This window comes from Notechis scutatus, chromosome Z (assembly GCF_049901735.1).
Source record: "Notechis scutatus isolate UNSWTSFEM ecotype Mainland chromosome Z, rNotScu1.2, whole genome shotgun sequence".
In the NCBI taxonomy this organism is placed as follows: Eukaryota; Metazoa; Chordata; class Lepidosauria; order Squamata; family Elapidae; genus Notechis; species Notechis scutatus.
The window spans coordinates 63,652,087-63,667,691 of NC_142025.1; the positions used below are offsets into that span (position 1 = coordinate 63,652,087).

At 38.3% G+C, this 15,605-nt stretch overlaps 1 protein-coding gene across 3 annotated transcripts in view; it reads right to left on the minus strand.

Annotated features, from left to right (window-relative positions):
• The window catches only part of PDE1C (phosphodiesterase 1C), a 263,538-nt gene that overhangs the window by 80,128 nt on the left and 167,805 nt on the right, over positions 1–15,605 (minus strand). For 2 of the 3 annotated variants that reach the window (XM_087947859.1, XM_087947861.1), the window contains exons 7-8: positions 14,236–14,352; positions 10,987–11,127 (exon numbers count right to left, since the gene is read on the minus strand). In XM_087947859.1, the coding sequence (XP_087803985.1) occupies positions 10,987–11,127; positions 14,236–14,352 (258 nt within the window). The remainder of the gene's footprint in view (positions 1–10,986; positions 11,128–14,235; positions 14,353–15,605) is intronic. The other variant, XM_087947860.1, reaches the window with a different exon arrangement.

Sequence of the window (15,605 nt, forward strand, 5' to 3'; positions counted from 1 at the left end):
CCCTTATTCCTGAACTATTGGAACAGCTCCAAAAAGCTCTGAGAAGCTACCATCTTCACCAAATTGGACCTGAGTTCAGATCCAGCCCAGGAATGAATGGAAGACAGAGTTCCACAGCAGGTACGAACATTTCGAGTATACTGTCATGCTGTTTGGGTTAACCAATTCCCCTGCCGTCTTTCAACATTTTATGAATGACATCTTCCAAGACCTCTTGGATCAGTTTGTCATGATTTATCTGGTTGACATTTTGATCTATTCTTCCTCCCAGGAGAGCCACCAACAGCACCAACGCCTAGTCCTGCAATGTCTCCAGGAGAACCGCTTGTATACAAAAGTGGGAAAATGCCAGTTTTTTCAGTCCATCACATCACATCTCTCCTTAGGGAATTGCAATGGAGCCAAGCAAGGTTGAGTCTCTGTGTAGTTGGCAACCTCCTCAGCAAGTGAAGGATGTCCAGCAACTCCTCAGGTTCACCAACTATTATCAGTGTCAGCTTTGGAAACCATATTAGCACCAGAAGATTCCATGCTGTCACATTCCTGTGCCTGGGAAATTGGGAGGGAGGATTTTGTAGAGTGTTTGTAGTTAGACATAATAGCATTCTTCTTTACAGTCAAAATCATGTTATTCCTGCACCTGGATGAGGAGTGGTTTAAAGAAGGTCTCAAGTTGGAATGGAGGGTGATTGGGCCATGTGATGGAGTGATGGGTGCAGGGGATGGATTTTGTGATTTTTAATTTTTGGAGGAAAACCCAGAACTCTCAGATTCGGTTTTTCCCAGATGTATGACATAAAGTATGACAACTTTAATAAAATGGAACTTTGAGAAAATGCCTGTCTTGGAGTTTTGTGATTTGGAGTTTGTTTCCTGGAATTCTGACATTAACCTGAATCTCAAAATTGTCAAACAGCAGCCCAAGAGGGGGCTGTCTGGGATGCTGAGCCCCAGTACCGACCTGCTCATTGGGCAGTGCAAAGACTCAGTGAAGATGGAGGAGAAAGAGGAGATTGCAGGAGACTGCCAACGAATCCAATCCTATCACCAGAACCAGTAGCCGCCACATCAGATTTTCCTCCAGGCGAGCCTCCCATCCAGGGGTGTGATTCAACCGGTTCTGACTGGTTCTATAGAACCCCTTGTTAACTTTCTAAACAGTTTGGAGAATTGGTAGTTAGAAGAAATCTCCTTTTGTTTTTTTTCCACCTTTATTACATTCTTGGCAGTATATCTAGACTTACTGTCTCCGAAGCAGGTTTTTTTTTTACTTTCTTAAAGGGGAAGGATTGTTTTAAATTTTTTACACTGCCGTTGGATATACTTCCAGCCACATGTAACAATCAGCACTTTGAAGAAATAATTGAATAACCGGGAAGGAGCTTTTAATGACAACGAACCAAGATGAGTGACATTGAGCAAGGCTTCTTGGCTAGCTAGAAAGTCTGACATTCAAACATGAGTTTACAAACCCTTTCTTAGTTTTAGTCTAAAACTGGTTTTTGGTGAAGTTTAATTCTGTCCTTGGTGATGTTTAATCCTGTGTTTATTGAAGGGATAATTTTCCCTATTCAGCTTTGTTTGGAAGGAAAAAGGTTGATCTCTGTTCCTGAAAAGAAACTTGGTTGAGAAATCTGGCTAGTTCCTGTGTCTATTTGTTCTGGTAATTGGTTTAACAAGCAACAGCTACTGTTGCGATTTAATTATTTGTATTGTGTTTGAATTTTTTCCTGCCTCAGGGTTTCTTTTTCTATCTGGGGAGGGGGGTCTTCCTTCACTGCTTTAGTGGTATCTGGCACTGTACTTTTGGAGTATACTTCCAAGAGGCAGGATGAAAGCTTGGCACTGACTTTTTTTTTACTGCCTTCCTGGGGGGCATGTGACCTTTCCTTAAATCTGGATGATTTCCTTAGGATATCTTGTGAGGTGAGTGAGACCAGCTGGTATCTTTAAGTGGTGCAAATGGATCTAAGGATTGCTTTTCCTGGGTGTGCTTTTTCTGAAGAGCTTAAATGATCTCTCTGCTAAAGGGGTTCACTTTATGATCAAGAGTTGGCTGCTTGATAGTTATCACTGCATTTTAACTATTTTCAGTCCTCAAGGTGCTCTGACACCCTGCCTGATTTGTAACTCCAGCTTGCAGGTATTTTTAATCTAATAATTGGTATTTAGCTTTTTGCAAGCAAAGAAGTTTTTTGTATTTTTGTACAGATAATCCTTGACTTACAACAGTTCATTTAGTGACCATTCAAAGTTACAATGGCACTGAAAAAAGTGACTTATGACCATTCTTCACACTTACAACCATTGCAGCATTGAATTCCAAATATTTGGAAACTTGTACCTTATCCCTGAGAATATTTGACAATATTCCTATTCTTTTGGTCTTTTCCATCTTTACTTTTAAAAATGTTATTTAATATTAATTACTAAATGTTCTTTGCATAGTTAAAATTATTTAACATTAAATTATTTAATGTTCTTTGTATAGTTAAAAAGAGTACTTTAGGATTAATTGTTCATGATTAAAAACTTTCAAAAGCTGATGAAGCAAATGTTTGATAATTACAATGTTTTATAAAAGCTACACTTAAATTCTAAGTACAGAATAAAAAAATAGAATAAAAAAGAACTTCTTTGAAAGAAGTTCAAAGATATGCTTTCAGTGGATTTCCTCTTTTGAATACATTTCACGGAATCTATGCATCTCCTCTTTTGAATATATTTAGCATATATCTATGTAGTCAAATAATTTTCATAGATCTGAACAAGGAGGAAATAATCTACAAAGAACAACAGATCAGAAATGTATGATACTCTGTTCTGAAAGCATTATGCCGATATCATTGCAGCTGAAAAATCCATTGTATAAAGCAGGGTTCTACACCTAATAATAGTAAAAGCTCCAACACTCTTTTTCTAATGACTGTGTATACAGATTTAAGTAATTACAGACATTTTTACTTTCTCCACATTACAGTATACGACTTTTGTAAAGTCAAAACCCTTCTCATAAAGATGGAATATAAAGAATAAGTTATAATAACAAACTTTCTTTCTCCTGACGCATGCGTGAAATTATATCTGTATAATTGCATGTACACAGAGATCCCTCCCTCCTAGTCTGGCAGAAACAATAGTATTCTCTGCTATTCATGCTTTAACTTGATAAATAAATATCAAATTAATATTTGAAAGATGTACCTTGGTTCTCACCATCTCTTTTTTTTAATTTGCATTTCCAATTCTCTACCAGAAGACAATGACAGAATCAAAAACTGCCTTCCTGTTAGGATGTTACTCATTAAAATAACTGAGTTCTTGCTTCCAATAAAGAGGTAACTACCAATCAGGAAGTAAGCAGCTGCACACCTATGGTTGTTTTACAGAGCAAGATCATGTAGTTGTTTACAATCAGCTTTAAAGCAAATGTTTTGCTTCAATCAAAATATACTGACAGAAATTGGCTCCAAAGTAACATTCATGGTTGGGGTCTTCATTGCCCAGTTTAAAGTAATACTCTCTATTCAAGAACCCTGCATTCAACATCTTTTACATTTCTCACAGTTAATTATGAAAAATATGTTGAATAAACAGCTATATATTATTTGGTTGGTGTAGTAAAAACTATAAAGAGTTATAATATCTTAGAATACAAAAATATGTATATTCTGTACATTTTTATGGATTCCCTGATTTCTGCTAATATACCTTATTAAGTGAACTATAATTCATGGAAAAATCTGCTACATTTGTGAGTTTCTAAAGTATTATCAGATCTTTTGCTTCTATAGTACTAAGGTACTAAAAGTATATAAAACTCTTTCACCTTGTCACAATTATACTGAGTGTCCTTCTTACATGTGTATTGTTCAAATTTGTGAGACCATAAACTCGTTTTATCACATTCTTGAATCAAAGCAGTCATTTTTCATCATATTCTTTTGATATTCTATTCTGATGGGTGCGGGGAGGGGCTGGAACATCCCAACTGTATCATGCCCCTGTCAGAGTCTGAATCCGAGGAGAAAGATGAACAGCTGACAGGGAGTGGGAGTGTGGCTCCGTTGGCTGTGGAGGAGGCTGGGGAAAGGCAAAGTCTGGCTGGGCAGAGCAGGGAAGAGATAGAATAAGACAGAGGGAGTTCAGAGGAAGACCCAGGCCCACCCCCTCTTCATCCTAGGGCATGCAGGGTGGAACAGAGAAGAGAGCAATGTGGGTTGTGTGGCTTATTATGGGGGAGGAAAGGGCCCTGATTCCATTCATTAGCCACACCTGGGAATGAAAGTTTAAAAGAACTGAATGCTGATGGCAGCAGCTTCTGGGAGCAAACATGACTTTATCTTGTGTTGTCTTTGCTTATCTGTGTTTCTGGCATCTTCCCAACCATGTGAGTTTTGCCGTGCCTGCATGTCTGGAATTTTTGCTCCTGCCCTGCCAAACTAATTGCCAAACAGCTTGGCTTGATTGGATTTATAGTTACAGTTTTTGTTGACCATGTTTTGGATTTAATTCTCTGCAGTCAAAGGCTGTTCCTGGGAGCAGAAGGTAATCTGGTCATTGGGGGCAAAGATGGAGCTAATAAAGGGACTCTTATTTATTATCTGACTGTGTTGCCTTTGGACTACACCCCAGGTCATCACAAACTGTCAGGCCTTCAATATAGGCTGTACCAGGAAGCAGACAACCAGCAGTCCACAACAGGAATGATGTGTTTGTTGAATATAATAATAGAATTTTAAAAACCGAATATAATTTTTTTTTCCTATTTCCTATACCAAGGGAAGTCAAGGCAAGGCAACTTGAGTTTCTTTCTCTCTCTGTCCTCTCTTTGAGGGCTAAGTTAATGTTAATGTAACCATCCTTGCATTCCTTATTCAAGGCTATCACTGAACTTGTCTAAGCTAACTTAACTAATAGTGATTTAATTCTTGCTTTTATTCCTGGAATTGGAGATAGTGAAGAAATTATGGTAGTCAGAGAAAAACTGTAGTTTCAAAAGCATATGTACAGAAGTGGATGTTATTGTGCTACTGGGCTCCACTCACTGATTCACCTGGGTCAAAATATTGATATTCAGGCATTATTCTAGATAGCTGATCATAAACAATCTCATGCTTTGCAAGCTCTCCAAGTTTGCAAGCGAAGCCTGCTTCAACCTGGCTTGGAATGGGGGAGGGGAGAAGCTACCTTTCCTCTCCTAAGCAAGTGCTGTGTCTCCAAGGGGATCCCTCTCCTTTGCATCTTTTCCAAGACTGCTGGGCTTCAATTTGTTTTGCTGGAAGGATTAGAATGATCTCTTCTCCCCCGCCTTCCTTCCCACTTTCTTAGAAGCAGAAAGTCACAGTCTAATCTGGAAGGGAAATGGTTCACTGTGCTGAACCATTGAAAAGTGCAGGTGGTGGTCATTCACCCTCTTTTTGTTTCTCTGGGGCTTTGATTGGGGGTTTCTTCTGGAGCAGAGGCAAAGAGCCTTTTCCACTGAAAATTTCTCTGTGTCTTCTAATTTTCTTCCAGAGCAGAACAAAAAAGCCTTTTGCTGTGAAGCTTTTCCATGTCTTTATTCTGATTTTCCCCTGGAGCAAAAGAAAGCCCTTTCTAGTAAAGTCTTCTCTGTGTGTTTATTCTGATTTTCCTCTGGACTGGAGCAAAATCTTCTGGTTGCAGGCCTTAAGTAACAATCCCACACTTATTTTATTCCGCATGTGACTCACCCAGTATTTAATTTACCACTTCTGTCTGTGCCACTTTCCCAAACTATACACTTGTCTCAGTCACAGTCTCTCTCTCTCTCTCTCTCTCTCTCTCTCTCTCTCTCACACACACACACACACACACACACACACCAGTCCATGGAAAAATTGTCTTCCATGAAACCAGTCCCTGTTGCCAAAAAGTTTGGGATCTCTGAATTAGACCATGCAGGGTCCCAACAAGAGAGCCCTTTTAAGGGTTATGTAATTAATAGAAAAGCAACTAACTTAGCTCTGTTCCTAAATGCTAAAGGTGTTGCACATAAAAAACAGAGGAGCTCTGATCAACTATTATAGTCAGCATTTTGACAGTTTTGCTGTAGTGTTATCTGTGGATGTCCCCATTAAATACAAGCATGAGATAAACTGTGCCTGGTTTGTTTTCAGTCCTTTAAGTGGCCATAAACTACTAGCAAACGTGGCATTTGATCACAAGGCAAGAAGGCATCAAGACATGTTTCCCCTTTTGCATTTGAGCATCCAAGAAGGGACAGGAAAGGAGAAAGGGAAAGAGGAAAGACAAAGAAAAAGAAGGAAAGAGTGGAAGAGAACAAGGAAAGAAAAAAGGAAAGAGCGGAAGGAAGAAGAAAGAAAGGGGAGGGAAGAGGGAAGGAGAAAGAAGAAAAGGGAAAAGGAAGGAAGGAAGGATGAGTTCTCCCCAGCTCCGCCCAGCCCACCACAGGCATCTCCAACATGAGTGACATTGAACTGGCCCTGCCCCACCGGTCCCCCAAGGTCCACCACAACCCTGATGCGGCCCTCAATGAAATTGAATTTGATACCCCTGATCTAGAGCCTTGCTAGATTAAAGAAGCATAGAAACCCTAATAAAAGAAAGTAAATGAGTCCCTATAGATTTTACTCTTCTGGTTGTTACCAACTATAGGAGCAGTGCTCATCTCTGTTTCAACTTTTGAGCCAGTGCTGTCTGAAGACATTTCCATGGTCAGGTGGTCAGCATGATGTCACAGAGAGATGTTACTTTCCCACCAAAGTGGTAACTATTTAAGGTTACTTCAATTTTAGGTAAAACTCAATTTCATTGAGGGCCACATCAGGATCATGTGACCTTGGAGGGCCGGGGGTGGGGGTGGGGTGGGACCTCTCTGGGGGTGGGCATGGCCATGGTAGGCATTTGACATAGGCTCAAGATGCATTTTTCCCCTCTGCATTCAAAATAGCTATTCCAGACAAAGGGAGATTTACTTTCTGGCACAAATAGTCTCAATTCCATAATGTAGAGATTAAAGACATGTGGAGTCCCCAGCTGCTATGGGTCTTGACTGTTTTGTATAGGAGCAGAGCATAAAAGAACTGACACTTTCTACAGATGTCTCTAAAAACTGTCTGTCTGTCAATCTTTGTTATTACCTCTGACACAACCCTACAGGAGGAATTAATATTAGCAATAATTATAAAATTGATATACCACACAATTCCCAGTGACCCAGGGTGGCTTACAACAATAAAAAAATTACAATTAAATAACCACAGGTAAAAGATTAAGATAAAAGATGACAAACTCTGTGATACGAGGGGGATCACTCTCTCTCATTAAAGATCTGGGTAAAGAGCCAGATTTTTTGGCTCTTCTGAACAACAGCCATCCAGATCTTGGAGGGTACCTAGTTCTAGTTGGCAGATGCTGCTAAAGAGAAGTTGCAGAAGGTGCTGCCAAGCAAAACAGGGCATGGAAATTGATGTATCTTCTAATGAACTTCTATTTAGAAAATGATTTTAAAAATGATATAGACACCTTGCTGTATATGTCATTATGCTGCTGCCAAATGATTTAGACCAGTGGTCACCAACCAGTAGGCTGGGGACCACTGGTGGTCTGCGAGAAAATTTTGGTGGTCCACAGAGAAATTTGCACCCCCCAAAGCAATTAATCCAGACTGCATGAGAACACAAGGCTGCACTGCCCACATGGCCCATGGAAACACATGGCTTGCATCGCTTGCATTGCAAACAACATGAGGTAGTGAGGGGAGGAGGGAAAGGGCAGAGAGGGGGAACTTGCTCCATGCACCCCATGTGCCTCGCCTGGCGACCGGGCTGCTTCTTTCCGCTTCTTTTTTCTTCTGTTTTTGGCTGCACACAAGGAAAGCAGCAAAAGTCTTTCTTTCTCTCCCCCAAACTCCACCAGAAATGAATCTTTGGGACCCTGCAAGGTATCCTGCTCCAAGAAGCTGGCACCAGCACGACAAGTCTCACAAAGACTCACTTCTGGAGGAGTTTGGGGGAGAGAAAGAAAGACTTCTGCTGCTTCTACTGCTTTCCTTGCATGAAGCCAAAAGTCTCTCTCTCTCTCTCTCTTTCTCCCCCTGAGAATGGAGCTTGAGATGGTGTCCTGCGATTCCAAATAAAGAATGATCAATTGGTAGGAAAATGGGATGGGGAATTTTCCTGCAGACTTTTTTTGGGATTTTCCCAGGGTCTGCGGGATTTAAAATTATGAGTTTGGTGGTCCCTGAGGTCCAAAAGGTTGGCAATCCCTGATTTAGACACCATCTTGGAGGAGAAAAAACAACAAATGTTAAATGAATCAAATGGGAAAAATTAGATCAGCTTCAGGAGGCAGAGTCTCAAGGTTTAGATACAATACTTATTAGTTCAAAGCTTAGCATATGGTTCTCCTCTGGATTTAGAAGCTATGCAGAGTTAAGCCTGGTTAATATTGGGGTAGAAATATGGGGGGGGGGATAACCCAATCTTGGAGAGTACCTAATTCTGGATAGAGAAGGGGAAGAAGGTACTACCTCCTGCAGCACTCTGCCAGCTGAAAATGGGTCCGGATCTGGCCCACGGGCTGTGTAGATCTGGCCCATGGGGCTGGCCTGAGAATATCAAATGACAAGCAGACAATACTTCTGCCAGCAAAAACAGGCCATGTGGGGGCCTCACAGGGCCCCTGCAGGCCTGTTTTTAGCCTCCACAGTCTCCTGAAGTACTCTGCCATCTGAAAATGGGCACAGAGGGCCTTGGAGGCCAAAAACGGGCCTCACAAGGCCCCTCGTGGGCCATTTTCAGTGAGCAAAGTGCTGCAAGGGGCTGTGGAAACTGAAATTGGGCTATGCACCTCCATGGTCCATTTTCACTGGCAGAGGTATCACAGGCTGGTCCTTTAATATTTCCAGGTTGGCCCCATGGGAATCTAAGCAGCCCACAGGCTGGATCCAGCCCACAGGTCTTGAGTTTGATACCCTGATCTACTTGCATCAGTATGCTTTTGAGATACTAGGGCAACAGGAACTGGGATGAGGATGGGAATTCAACCTGTCATGTGGAGCTCAGGTCTCGAAACTGGGCTCTGGCTTTCCAGCCAACAAGTCCAGCACCTTAAGCACTGAGCGATGTTATACCCCCCCCAAAATCCAATCCCACTAAACATAAATATTCAGTGGGAAATACCTACCTTGCTTGGTATAGTTGAATCATTGTGTACATTTTGTGTACACAAATGGATCTATTTATACTGAGTTTTCAGAAAGTAACTACTAGCTTGTTGGTTTATTGTAACTCTGATTCTTTCTTTTTAATTGCTGTTATCCTGTCAGAGTGTGCACAATGTGACTATGTGAGACAACCCAGGAGCAAATACAGCAAACAGAGGTTTGTATTTAAATATAGTTGTTTTATCCCTACAAAAGCAGTTTGAGACATGCAAGCAGGGGTGGGCTTCAAAATTTTTAGCAAAGGGCTCACTGCCCAGATGCTAGGTGGGCATGACCATGGTGGGTGTGGCATAGTCAGCCTCCTGTGCCAGGATGGGGGGAGGCCAGGATGGGGGGGTTGCCCTCCTCAGGCTCTAGAGGCTTTCCTTGAGCCTCTGGGAGGGCAAAAATGGCTCTAGAAATGGCCCATTTCCAGCCTCCCCGAACTTCTGGGAGGCCTGTTTTTTGCCCTCCCTGAGCCTCCGCATGTGCCCTGCACTTACCTGCATCCAAAATGGGCCACATGCAGATTGCTGGGAGAGGTGGGATGGGTAGTACAGGGCAGCCATGAGTGGGATTTGGGAGTTCTCCGAACTGCACAGAATCTTAGTTCGGGGCTCTCCCAAACCCCTGCGAACCCCCAGCAGTCCACCCCTGCATACAAGTAGTTTGAGACAAGTCTTGAACAAACAGCAATCAGTAATTTACATCATGGAAGCGCACATGGAGAGAGAGATATGCCCCAACAGGACCTCTCTTATGGTACAGCCTCTTAAAGTGCTAACAGTTTCAAAAATCTCATTCCAGCATCCAACATCATTGTAGCATCATTACAGTATTACAGTAGCTGGTCAGCTATTAAATCATCATTACCCTGACATATCCTAAATTTTTATATCTATTTATATTAACACATGCATAGGATATAAAAGCTGCCTCTCCCATAGTTTGTTTATTATTTTAAAATAATCAGCCCTTTGGCCAAAGTTCCTGTTGGTTGAATAGTAACAAGTAGCATGTGCTTTGTTCTGAGATGCCATTGTTTCCTTAAGTCAAAGCATTTTAAATTTTGTTCACTGAAACATAAATTGTTTTATCCCAAACATATTTTCTACTATATTCGTAATGTATTCTACATCAAACTGTTGCAAAAATGAGACATTATCTTCATAAGTATTATCAGCATTAGTTTATGGGAAAGTCGCATTGATAATTATTAACATAGAAAGAGGTGTAAATTGCAAACTCTTGACAGCAGGACTCTTTATGGTCTGAGTTGCAATACAGGTTCAGACTTATATACTTAAATCTTTGTTGTATTAGTGACTGTAGTTTTAACAGATTTGTGATACAATTACTGTACATTACAGTATATATTCTGTAAGAAACACTGGAGTGACATTAATATATTGGACTTGACCATCTATCCTAACAATAAAAGAGTTTAATTAATAAAGTTATCTTCATTTATCTGAACATTTAATAAGTCTATAACTCTAAAATCCTAAGTTTAACAATATTGTTAGAAAAGTTCTACAGACATCTTACTCATAGCATATGTCAAAACATCAAATTATAATCCCAAAAGCCTTAATTAATAAAAAGCTTGCCCTTACTAAGTCAACAACTTAATGCCATACATTCAATCAATTAAAAAAAATGGAAAAAGACCTACTTTAGCAAACCCAAAATTTTAATTGTGCCACAAATACCTTCAAACCTATTTTATTGCCATGATCAATTGCATAACTATTTTCATATTGGTCTCTTAATTAATTAGTATTTTGTCTACTTACTGCTACACCTGTCTTAAAAAGAAGGTAATGAACAGTCTGTGTGACATCTGCTGCATGCATTAGATTGTGGTATGGATTTTTATACTTGCTATAGCCAACTTCCAGAGCTTCCACAAAGGAGACAAGAGCAGAAATTGGAATCTATATATATATACATAAAAAGGAGGGTAGATTGTGAACACATTTAGCACAATAATAGATTGATTTAATCTTACCAAACTTTTCATCAACAGTGTTTCATTGTGTTTGGAAAATCTGATATTCTTTAAGCAAATGCCAGCACTCAATCTTATCTTCTTAGAGTTACATAATGTGTTCTAGATATCCCTAATAAATTATATCATTAATAAATACAAATTATAAGCAACATATCAGCACTTTCTTTCAGAATTAAGATGTTTAATCTATAGATAATAGGTGGTTGACAGAGTAAAAAAAATCATCCTTGTCATGTCCATCTCTTCTGGTTTAGGTATAGTTTTTAAAATCTTAATCTGTGTAGTTTTAATGTTTTAATTATTTTTCTATTTGTTTTATATCCTGTAATCTGCTCAGAGCTACCTTATAGGAAAGATGATCAGCATAAAAATTAATTAAAAAATAAGTACCTTCATTGTAACATTATAAAACTAATTTTATATTATTTACATCAGTGGTGGGATTCAATTTTTTTTTACTACTGGTTCTGTGGGCATGGCTTGGTGGGTGTGGCAGGGGAAGGATACTGTAAAATCTCCAGTCAGAAATGGTATTTGCCGGTTCTCCAAACTATTCAATATTTCCACTACCGGTCCTCCAGAACTGGTCAGAACCTGCTGAATACCACCTCTGATTTACATTACAATAATATATAATTATTAACCACTATTTTGGGTATGGAGATATATAATTATATAATCATGATTGAATAGTTCTAGATCAGGGGTATCAAACTTGCACTGTCATGCACTGTCATGCACTGGCCACTCCCACCCTCGATTTAGTGAAGGGAAAATAAGTTGAGATACGTCATATGATGAAAATGTGTCATTGTGAGTTTGACACCCCTGTTCTAGATCATGGCTTAACTTATTTATAAGTTAGAAATGCACTTTTTTAATAATATGAAAGTTATGGCCAATTTATATTTTACCACAGCTAATTTTGGAATTTCTACTCTATGAAAACAAATATATTAATACAGAAATAAATTTGTTTGGGGGTTATTTTGGAATAATATATTCCATTATTAGGAAGATCCATTGTGCTTTCACATAAATCTTTAAATTTAAAAATTACATATTCACATTTAATACATGTTTTGTTTTTTGGAAGACTCTGGTCCAGCAAAGAGATTTTCCTTATTTTCTCATACAGTGGTGCTTAGATATTAAAAAATGCTTCAAGATATTTGAATGAGTTAGTTTGAGTAACATAAATTACATAAATTTTTCCAAGAATGGCAACATACAATGGATAATACTTTGATTTTACTGTAGTTGACATTGGGACATTCTCTCTGCCATAAAGCAAATTCTCCAAGGCATCACCTAAGATGATGGCCATGTGACCTTGATCAACTAGAGCCGAAGGTATTTTCTAACGAATATAGGAAAGTGAAACTCTAATATTGGGCTTGCATAAGAAAATTTATGTAAAAATTAAGAATGATTACCAAAATATAGCCATGCTTTACTCCTTCTCAAAAAGATAAGAAAAAAAATAGAGAATGCTCTTGAGAACCACACATATACTTCATTGTATTGTTCCCATGGAGTTTCATAATTACATTGAAGAGAATGCAGTTATTGATCAATCTCTTCTAAAGTTAAAGGGAGTTTTTCCTTCATTAATCCACATAAAACAATATTGCTTTATACCTCCATTAACAGTAGTAAGTAACCTTTCAGTTGGGGAATTGAAAGTACAGCATCATTAGCATATAATTTCAATACATGTACTTGAGTTGCTAATTTAACTCCAATCTTTCTAACTTCAAGATTTATTTTTGCTGATAATGATTCTACTGCCAATAAAAATAAAGAAGGATAAAGGATAAACAATCTCTTCGGTATTGTGGGTAAGTCTTCACACTGTAGTTGTTAAATCAGTTTTGCACCGCTCTAGAAATTGTAATTGATTTATTGTAGTTGTTAAATCAATGACAGTAATCACAAATTCTGTCCAATTCCTATTACAGATAAGAAAGTATTATATTTTTTGGCTTTATGTTGTAATACAGACATTTTTGCATGAAGTGTTTGCTTTATTATTTAAGCTTCAGATTCTTTGGAGGTTTATTGTATGTAACTGCTATCAATCAATCAATAAATAAATCAATAAATAAATAAATGCTGAATTATCACTTGTCTGGGATGTGTGAAGAATTATGTTCTTTTCCTTTACTTCCTGTAATGCCAAATAACACTTTTGTCCCCCCCAAATGCAGATAGTTTTATAGAATAAGCACTTATGTTAATTAATCATATTTACATTATTATAGCTTTTGCATTTCCCCATTAGAGAACACACTATAATTCTATTGAAATGATCAATATAATGATTGGTGAAAAACTGTACTCCCTGTTCCTTACAAATCATGATCTCTTGACAGTCCTAGAGCCCAAATGGCTAAGTACAGAGCAGGTGCTTGTTGCCTGTGGAAACTCTACTACTCGGAACTTGGACCAACAATCCATGTTTGGACTCTCGGCCTTCTGGACATCAGTGTATCCCAATGTTTGGCTTTGGCCATTTGTACCTCTTTGGAAACAAGCTATGAAAACAAGGGGATTCTGATTTTTTTTCTGTATGTATATGTTTTCACATATGTCCTGCCTATATTTATTAAATCCCTGCAGTAAAATTCCTTGCAAGTACTCCCCAGAATACTTATTCGTGTCTTATCCACACAGAGAATTCAAAACTTAGAATCAGGGAGAAATAAGCCGCAAATAACCTGGATAGGAATAGGAAGCAAAAAGTGTTGAAAATAATAAAGTCAGAAAGTATGAGGCAGATGAGCCATAATTTTACAAGATGTCTTCCTTTGGCGAAGCCTTTTAATACTACTAATTTATTCCATATATAACAGAGCCATAGATTTCTGAAATTGCCCAATTTTGTTTATTACAATAACAAGAACATTCAAAATAAATCAAAGGACAATATATTGTAATCAGTAGCCAAAATACAAAACAACAATGACAAAATAAATATAAATTACTGATCTATGGAATAGGAGAAAGGAGTAGGTACTAAACTACTAACCTTGAAACGGCTGATCAAATCATAGCGTGTGAGCAGTTCATAGAAAATAAATTTTAGTGCATGATCCCCACTAGCATCATTTAATGTAAATACATCAAACGACCACTTGTCAACATTCTGTGCAAAGGGGGGAAAAAGGGCATTAGTATATTCTCTTCATCATCTGCACACAAAGAACACACACCTAGTTCTTAACATGGTCCTCAAAAAAAAGTGGTCCAACTAAAAAAAGGATTTTTCTGCCAGTGTTGCATTTTGATTGTAATGTTTTGGAGAGTTCATTTTTGTGCTTATTTTCTTTCATTTCTTGCCTGTTGCTTGATGGTTATATAGCAGTACAACACAGAAGAAATAAATACAAATTTCTTTACTTTTTAATTGTTACACAAATTACTGATTCCATTTTATTACTATGTTAATATGAAAGAGTGTTTTAAATCATTTTCCATGTTTTAATTAATATGAAGAAAAGTATATACCAGTATTGACAAGAAAGGAGATACTATATTGTGTTACAAGTTAGAACAAATATTGATAAGATATATTTAATTATATTAGAAATGAATTTGCCAAATGAAATTTGGCTATAAAAATTTCTGTTGTGTTTTCAGACTAAATAAAACCCGGGGTGGGATTCTACCAGTTCGCACCTATTCGCTAGAACCGTTTTTTAAACATTCTAAGCAGTTTGGAGAACCAGTTGTTAGAAGAAATTACTGGCCTAATCCTGTAAGGAAGGCAAGAAGGAAACATTCTGGTGTTGCTTACAGAAACTGCCTCTCTGTTAACCCTTATTACATTTCTTGGCAGGACTAGACTTCCTGTCTCAGGAACATCTCTGGAGTTATTTTTCCCTCCTTTGCTGGTACTTTGCTTGCCTGTAGTGACCATTCAAAGTTACAATGGCACTGAAAAAAGTGACTTATGACCATTTTTCACACTTACGACTGTTGCAGTATCCCCACAGTCATTAAAGTCCAGGCGAGGAGATGCATGCCTCGATGTGAGTGATATTGAGTTGGCCACGCCCAGCCAATAACATGACCACCAAGCCATGTCCACCCAGTCACATGACCACCAAGCCATGCCCACCAACTAAGCCATGCCCCACAGAACTGGTTGTTAAAAAATTTGAATCCCACCCCTGAATAAAACTACCACAAGCAATTAGCAAAGCACACAGTGAGTGAAATCCATGTTGTTATAGTATTTTCAAATAATGCTTTGAAAATAGAAGTCACTGTACTTAAAATAATTACCAATGCATAAACAGAGGAATAGTGGTAAATGAAAAATGTTTAGAATGATTAAATGATTATTCTCATATTGTTATTGGGAAATGATATGATATTTCTGAATTCAAATTCAAA